The following is an 8,259-nucleotide window of genomic DNA, read 5'->3' as shown; positions in this document are numbered from 1 at the left end:
GCTGAACATATGCACACATTTTGAAGACAGACCTGAAATGTGACTTGGGATAAGTTTATTAACCTCAGTTTTATAAATCTGTACACACACACATTCACATAGATATAAAGTGCCTAGCCCATCACAGCAGAGCTCTCCATAGCTCAGTGGTTGTACCAAGAAGACATCAGGGATTCTTCAGAAGCCAGCCTTCAGACCTCTCATTGTGTTTTGAGATATAATTATTATCAATTTGGATTTAAAAAACAAGGGCCCTGTAAAATCCTTTAAGTCTTCCTCATCTCAGGTTTTAGGGATGCTAACTGATAAAAATTAGGGGTTCACAAGGTCACTGCCCCTAGAAGCAGGCACTGGAAAGAAACAGGCAGCTCTTCTTTATCCCAAGCAGAACCTCTGTCAACTTGCCCATTGATGGGTTCCATTTACCTGGGCTTGGAATCCCAAAGGGAAAGAACCACCTTTACTGGAGAAACAGCCCAAAGCCTGGGGTTGGAGTTGGTGGAGCAACTCTTCACTGTGCTTGCACCTGGGCTGGGGCAGGATCCTGAACCTCTCGGGGGCACAGCCCGCGGAAAGTGGTCGGCTTGTTGGTGAAGGGGTGCCACTGGCCCTGGATGCTAGGGTTGTCAGTGTGGAAGGGCTTGCGGATGCGGATCACGTCCAAACCCGACTGGTTGGCCAGCTTCTGCACCAGCGTCGAGATCTCCTCGACCGACTTGCAGTGGATGCTCTCCTCGCGCACAGCCCCGTTAACTGGCAGAAAAGGGGTGAGAGTGGGTGAGAGTGAGTGAGAGTGGGTGAGAGTGGGCGGAAGCTGGCCAGTGCGACCAGGAGAGAGAGAGGCTAGCGGACCGAGCCCATCCCGCCCTCCAGCCGGAGCCCGGCCCCACTCACGGTATTCGGCCACTACTCTGGGCACGCAGCACGGACGCGAGTTCACATATATTACGATCCCTGGGTTCCGTCGGGCGAAGTCGATCACCTCCCGCTCCACGAACTCCCTAAAGGACCCGGGAGAGTGAGCAGTATGACCCCTGACTGGGGGCGACCTACCTGGGGAGTCGTTGCCACCCCCACCCCTATCCCCAACCCCACCCCGACCCGCGCCCGCGCACTTCCCTTGGCTCACCTGGCGCCGCGAGACGAGGCGCTGTCGCGGCTGACGCTGAAGCTCAGACGCTGCAGCTGCTGCACGTAGCGACCCAGTCCGTTGTGCAGAACACTGGCCAAGAAGCGGCTCGGAGTCCCGCGAGCAGTCATAGCTACAGAGCTTGGAGGCCGCGGAGCCTAAGCGGCGGGGGGGGCGGGACTAAACCTCGAGACTTCCGCTTCCGGGACGACCGCTCCCGCAGTTTTGCTTCCGAGGTCAAGGCGAGCAACGTGTGCTGAAGGCTCACGTTGCGGGCTAAGTGGGAGAGACAAGAGTGGTAACCCGGGGCCGGGGACCGGCGCGGCGGAGCTCGGAGTAGTAGAGCGGAGTGAAGACACGGGGGAGGATAGAGACAGGCATTCCTTTGGGCCCGAGGATTGGCGGGAGTCGTGCTGGGTGCTCTCGCTGTGTTGAGATCCCAGTGAGGGGAAGGAGCAGGGGAAGAGGGTCTGTAGTCGGGGTCCAGGGCAAAGGGACTATAAAAAGGATGCAGGTGGCTATAGAAATGAGGACGACGAGGAGATGCTGTGGAGGGGCAGTAGAGGTGAGAAGATGATGCAGAGAAACTGTATCAGTGAGGAACTGTGTAGAGGGTCATAGAGGTGAGGTGGTGGAGAGAACCTGTAACGGACCACAGAAGTGAGGGAGCCATTGTAGAAGGACGTGGACGTGAAAGGGTCGTGTAGATGGGCATATGTGTTAAGCAGCAGGGTAGAGGGGTTGAAGAGGAGAAATTCATGGAGAGAAAGAAGGCACCTAGAGTGAGCTCTGCAGAGTGCTGCGTGGGGTATCCATAGAGTCTGGTCTAGTGAAGGCACGCTAACCAGGCACCTAAGGCATTTCAAGTAGTGACTTCCTACATTTGGCTAGGAATGTGGGTCCTCCTCAGAGGTGGGCACCCCCTCCGTATCTTGCTACCCCTGCGTGGGGAGTGGATGGGTCGGAGGGGCCTGCCCCGAAACTTGGCCCCAGGCCCTCCTCGCAGAAGGTATGGGAAGGAGACTCTCCAAGCCTTGGAGATGCCAGTGTTGCCTGTAACTGCAACCGAAATCCGCCAGTATTTGCGGGGGCATGGGATCCCCTTCCAGGATGGCCACAGTTGCCTGCGGGCACCGAGCCCCTTTGCAGAGTCTTCGCAGCTCAAAGACCAGACTGGTGTTACCACTTCCTTCAGCCTCTTCATTGACAAGACCACAGGCCGCTTTCTCTGCATGACCAGCCTAGCAGAGGGGAGCTGGGAAGACTTCCAGGCCAGCGTGGAGGGGCGAGGGGATGGGGCCGAGGAGGGGCTTCTGCTTAGTAAGGCTCCAGAATTTGAGGACAGCGAGGAGGTCCGGAGGATCTGGAACCGAGCAGTACCTCTCTGGGAGCTGCCTGATCAGAAAGAGGTTCAGCTGGCTGATACAATGTTTGGCCTTACCAAGGTTACAGATGACACACTCAAGCGTTTCAGTGTGCGATATCTGCGACCTGCTCGCAGTCTTGTCTTCCCTTGGTTCTCCCCTGGTGGCTCAGGATTACGAGGCCTGAAGCTACTAGAGGCTAAATGCCAGGGGGATGGAGTGAGCTATGAGGAAACCACTATTCCCCGACCCAGTGCCTACCACAATCTGTTTGGATTACCACTGATTAGTCGTAGAGATGCTGAGGTGGTACTGACCAGTCGTGAGCTTGACAGCCTGGCCTTGAACCAGTCCACGGGGCTGCCTACCCTTACTCTACCCCGAGGAACGACCTGTTTACCCCCTTCCTTACTCCCTTACCTGGAACAGTTCCGGCGGATTGTATTCTGGTTGGGGGATGACCTTCGGTCCTGGGAAGCGGCCAAGTTGTTTGCACGAAAACTGAACCCCAAACGATGCTTCTTGGTGCGGCCAGGTGACCAGCAGCCCCGTCCCCTGGAGGCCCTGAACAGAGGCTTCAATCTTTCTCGTATTCTTCGTACCGCCCTGCCTGCCTGGCACAAGTCCATCGTGTCTTTCCGGCAGCTTCGGGAGGAGGTGCTAGGAGAACTGTCAAATGTGGAGCAAACAGCTGGCCTCCGCTGGAGCCGCTTCCCAGACCTCAATCGTATCTTGAAGGGACATCGAAAGGGTGAACTGACGGTCTTCACAGGTAACCCTTTGAGAAATCACTACTTAGAGTAAAGGGGCAGAAGATCAGGTGACAAAAGCAAGTGGGTTTGGGCCATGACAATGTTGAAAAGAAGGTTTGCCCCCTCCCCACAATTTTAAAGCCCTGACCAATGTCTTGGTTTCAAGGGTAGGACTTCCTCCCTCACCCAAGTCTGTTCCACCCCACTGCAGGGCCAACAGGCAGTGGAAAGACGACATTCATCAGTGAGTATGCCCTGGATTTGTGTTCCCAGGGGGTGAACACACTGTGGGGTAGCTTCGAGATCAGTAATGTGAGACTAGCCCGGGTCATGCTTACACAGTTTGCCGAGGGGCGGCTGGAAGATCAACTGGACAAATACGATCACTGGGCTGACCGCTTTGAGGACCTGCCCCTCTATTTCATGACTTTCCATGGACAGCAGAGCATCAGGTGAGACTCCCAGACTCCAGCCACTTTGCTTTCCCAGACATATCCCAGCACTCAGGAACCTTTGGTTTCTTTTCCAGCTCCAGTAGGAACTCCCCCATCTCCTTAGGTTTCGAGTTTTTCGAAGAATGAGGGCAGGGCTGGGCACAGTGGCTTATGCCTGTAATCCCAGCACTTTGGGAGGATCACTTGAGCCCAGGAATTTGAGACCAACCTGGGCCATATAGGGAGACCCCCCCCATAAAAAAATTTTTAAAAATTAGGCTGGGCATGGTGGTGGCATATGCCTGTAGTCCCAGCTACTCAGGAGGCTAAAGTAAGAGGCTCACTTGAGCCTAGTAGGTTGCGGCTGCAGTGAGCTGTGATCACAGCACTGCACTCCAGCCTGGGCTACAGAGCAAGACCCTGTCTCAAATAATAATAATAATAATAATAATAGAAGGGCAGAGGAGGCAGCCAAGAGTTTTCAGGATGTTATTTCCTCTGCCTGGGGTGGTCTAGAGACAAATGTCAAATTCCTTGCCTTTCCTCTTCCCAGGACTGTAATAGATACAATGCAACATGCAGTCTACGTCTATGACATTTGTCATGTGGTCATCGACAACCTGCAGTTCATGATGGGTCACGAGCAGCTGTCCACAGACAGGTGACATCCTCTCTTGTCTAGCTTGAGCCCGCTTGGACATACAACACATACTTCTCAGGCAGCTGGCCTCTAGGCACACACGCTGTGCTCTCTTATTTTCTGAGATGTGTGCAGGCACGTACCACCCCCATGTGTATCATATGGAGGTGTGGGGTATGGCAGCAGGATGTATGGACAGGGATCTGAGTGTGAGTCCTTGGGTAGAGGGAGGTGGAGTGGATTGTGGTAGTTTGTGGGGAGATGTGAATGAATCAAGAATATGTGTATGTTCTTGTCCTTCGGTGTCTAATAAGCTCTTTGTGTTGTTGGGGTGGGGGTAGGATCGCAGCTCAGGACTACATCGTCGGGGTCTTTCGGAAGTTTGCGACAGACAATAACTGCCATGTGACGCTGGTCATTCACCCCCGGAAAGAGGATGATGACAAGGAACTACAGACAGCATCCATTTTTGGCTCAGCCAAAGTGAGTGGCCTTTAGAGGAGCTCAAGCTTTGGAAAGTAGAGTGGATAGGTGTGACCAGGGACAGCCCTTATTCAGCCTTAATCATCTTGACTGTCCATCTGGAACAGACAGGAGGCAATGTCTCTGGGGCCATGACGTGAGGAATATGTGTGCTGGAAATACAGACACTCATAGTTAGTTCTTTGCTCTCCTTGCCCTCCAGGAGCTCACATCCTCTCCTGTGGGAAACAGTAACACAGTGATTGCAATTCAATATGATAAGAGCTATGATAGGCAGCACAAGTATTTGGAGAGCAAAGAGAAGAGATGTCTGAGTCAGCCTGGGACATCTGGGAGACTTCCCAGAGAAGGTGACAACAAAGGTTGGGTTGAGGTTTGGTAGACAATGGGTATTAGATGATCAGGTAAATGGGAGGGCCTTCTGGGCATCAGGACCAGCCCAATCCTGGAGCTTCTAGTGAATGCCTATTACATACGAGACCTGGGCTGGGCACAGGGAATTCAGAGCAAGGAGCACAAATCATGTGCCATGATGGAACAAACATGGAGCTGGGAAAGAGTAATGTAGAAGTGGGAAAATGGCAGGGTACAGTGGCTTACGTCTGTAATCCCAACGCTTTGGAAGGCTGAGGCAGGAGGATTGCTGGGGCCCAGGAGTTTGGCAATCTGAGCAATGTAGTGAGACCCTGTTTCTACAAAAATACTTGAAAATTGGCCAGGCGCAGTGGCTAACGCTTGTAATCCCAGCACTTTGGGAGGCCAAGGTGGGTGGATCACCAGGTCAGGAGATTGAGACCATCCTGGCTAACACGGTGAAACCCCTTCTCTACTAAAAATACAAAAAAAAAATTAGCCGGGTGTGGTGGCGGGCACCTGTAGTTCCAGCTACTTGGGAGGCTGAGGCAGGAGAATGGCATGAACCCAGGAGGCGGAGCTTGCAGTGAGAGGAGATCGCGCCACTGCACTCCATCCTGGGTGACAGAGTGAGACTCCATCTCAAAATACACACACACACACACACACACGCATATATATATATATATATATTTGAAAATTAGCTGGGCATGGTAGCATGCACCTGTGGTCCCAGCTACTCAGGAGGCTGAGGTGGGAGGATTGCTTGAGCCTGGGAGATTGAGGCTGTGGTGAGCTGTGCTCACGCCACTGCACTCCACTCCAACCTGGGCAGCAGAGTGAGACCTTGTCTTTTTTTTTTTGAGATGGAGTCTCACTCTGTCGCCTAGGCTGGAGTGCAGTGGCACAATCTCGGCTCACTGCAAGCTCCAGTTTCAAGCAAGTCTCCTGCCTCAGCCTCCCAAGTAACTGGGACTACTGGCACGTGCCACCACGCCCAGCTAATTTTTTGTATTTTTTAGTACAGATGGAGTTTCACCGTGTTAGCCAGGATGGTGTTGATCTCTTGACGTTGTGATCCGCCCACCTTGGCCTCCCAAAGTGCTGGATTACAGGCATAAGCCACTGCGCCTGGCTGAGACTCTGCCTTTAAAAAAAAAAAAAAAAAAAAAAAAAAAAAAAAAAAACTAAAAAAGAATGGTCTCCTTCATGAGATGTGACATTTAGACCGAGACCTAAATGAGAAGAAGCTGAGGCTGAGTTGGGTGGCCCACTGTGGAGAAGGAGAGGGAACAGCACAGGCAGCGTCTGAAACAGCAGCAAGCTTGTCAGGGAAGTGAAAGATTTGAGTGGCCCCAGCATCGTGGTCAGTAGTTCAAAGACCTTTGGTCATGGGGGGAAGTACTTTTCCCTTTCCCTCTCCATTCTTTTTTTTTTTTGAGACAGTCTCGCTCTGTTGCCCAGGCTGGAGTGCAGTGGCACAATCTTGGCTCACTGCAACCTCTGCCTCCCGGATTCAAGTGATTCTCCTGCCTCAGCCTCCCGAGTAGCTGGGACTACAGGCGTGTGCCACCACACCCGGCTAATTTTTTGTATTTTTAGTAGAGATGGGGTTTCACCGTGTTAGCCAGGATGGTCTCGATCTCCTGAAATGGTGATCTGCCCACCTCGGCCTCCCAAAGTGTTGGGATTACAGGCGTGAGCCACTGTGACCAGCCCCTCTCCCCATTCTTAATCACTTCTCCCTGCCCTGTCAGCCTTCCTTTCTGCTTTGCTCATGTTTTCTTACTCCTGCTTTCTTCCTTCTGTCCCACCCCGTTCCCCAGGCAAGCCAGGAAGCAGACAATGTTCTGATCCTGCAGGACAAGAAGCTGGTAACTGGGCCAGGGAAACGGTATCTGCAGGTGTCCAAGAACCGCTTTGATGGAGATGTAGGTGTCTTCCCACTTGAGTTCAACAAGAACTCCCTCACCTTCTCCATTCCACCGAAGAACAAGGCCCGGCTCAAGAAGATCAAGGATGACACTGGACCAGTGGCCAAAAAGCCCTCTTCTGGCAAAAAGGGGGCTACACCACAGAAATCTGAGATTTGCTCAGGCCAGGCCCCCACTGCCAACCAGCCAAATACCTCTAAGCGTTCAAAGTGAAGGCCGTGCAGAGCTGCTCACTGAAATGAGCCTGATAGGACAGGCTGGAGCATAAAACTCTGAGGGCTCCTCTATCCTGTGGTCCTGAGCTGTGTGCCCTTCTCAGTCTGAGGGGCCTAACCTAGAGCTAGTTTCTATAGTGAGAAAATTCAATGTAGCAGACTACTGAGAAACTACTGTGTTTCTCAGGCTTTCTTTGAGGTCCTGTATATACAGCACTGAAAAGAGAGAAAGGTCTCTGCCCCCATGCATTCTGGTGGAAGAGACAAGCAAGCAATGAACAAATAAGCAGAAAACCTAGTTTTAGTTAGTGAAGAATGCTGTAAAGAAAATAGAAATGCGATAGACTGCTGGCAGGTTAGTGTAGATAAGTGGTCTGAAAAGGTGACTGAGCCGAGGGCGTGTGAGTTGGGGCCTAAACAACTAGAAGGAGAGAGCCCCATGAACATCCGGAGAAGGGGACCCAGGCAGAGAAAAGGAAATCCAAGCCCTGAGGTAGGAATGAGCAGGTCAGATTCAAGGCAGTAAGGTCAGGCCCCCTGAACCTTCAGGGGAGTCGGGGACTTCATGCAAAACTCCAGCCTAGGCTTGCAGAGTCAAAGGGCGATACAGTGGGTACCAAGCCCCTCTGCTCCCCACTTTGTAGAGCCTGCCATGAGGTGGCATGTACTAGAATTGGATCCTAGGTGCTTAGGCCTGCAATACCAGGGCCTCACGGGTGGGAGCTGCCTCGGGCTGGGTTGCTTGGCCATAGAGCCATGGGAGGAAGCTGTCAGCCCGGAGTGCCTGCCACCTAGACACTGATGCTATTGTGTGCTGCCTCAAGACAGCTGGAGTTAGGACATTTTGTAGAGCCTTTTCCAGTTTTACTAAAAAATTTTTCCATTGCCTTTGTTTCTGTGCTTTTTCTTATTCATCCACCAGGTGTCTCCCCAGTCTGTAGCTGAATTTCCCTC

At 52.6% G+C, this 8,259-nt stretch overlaps 2 protein-coding genes across 3 annotated transcripts; one reads left to right on the top strand and one right to left on the bottom strand.

Moving 5' to 3' along the window:
- Positions 1 to 33: 33 nt before the first annotated feature.
- On the bottom strand, positions 34 to 1,357 carry MRPL43 (mitochondrial ribosomal protein L43). The gene is made up of 3 exons (XM_010356107.2): positions 1,130 to 1,357; positions 895 to 1,001; positions 34 to 753 (listed from the first exon to the last, which is right to left on the bottom strand). The coding sequence occupies exons 1-3, from the start codon at positions 1,258 to 1,260 to the stop codon at positions 512 to 514; spliced, it is 480 nt and encodes a 159-aa protein (XP_010354409.1). The 5' UTR covers positions 1,261 to 1,357; the 3' UTR covers positions 34 to 511.
- On the top strand, positions 1,357 to 8,192 carry TWNK (twinkle mtDNA helicase). Of its 2 annotated transcripts, none has more exons than XM_030940660.1 (5): positions 1,357 to 3,265; positions 3,519 to 3,697; positions 4,233 to 4,340; positions 4,661 to 4,802; positions 6,983 to 8,192. In XM_030940660.1, exons 2-5 carry the CDS (start codon positions 3,576 to 3,578, stop codon positions 7,301 to 7,303), a joined length of 693 nt encoding a protein of 230 aa, XP_030796520.1. In that variant the 5' UTR covers positions 1,357 to 3,265; positions 3,519 to 3,575; the 3' UTR covers positions 7,304 to 8,192. The 2 variants fall into 2 exon arrangements, with proteins under 2 accessions (XP_030796520.1, XP_010354407.1); XM_010356105.2 differs by having other exon boundaries at positions 3,457 to 3,697.
- The last annotated feature ends 67 nt before the right edge of the window (positions 8,193 to 8,259 follow it).

This window comes from Rhinopithecus roxellana, chromosome 11 (genome assembly GCF_007565055.1).
Source record: "Rhinopithecus roxellana isolate Shanxi Qingling chromosome 11, ASM756505v1, whole genome shotgun sequence".
Lineage (NCBI taxonomy): Eukaryota > Metazoa > Chordata > Mammalia > Primates > Cercopithecidae > Rhinopithecus > Rhinopithecus roxellana.
This window is presented reverse-complemented; position numbering and strand designations above follow the sequence as displayed.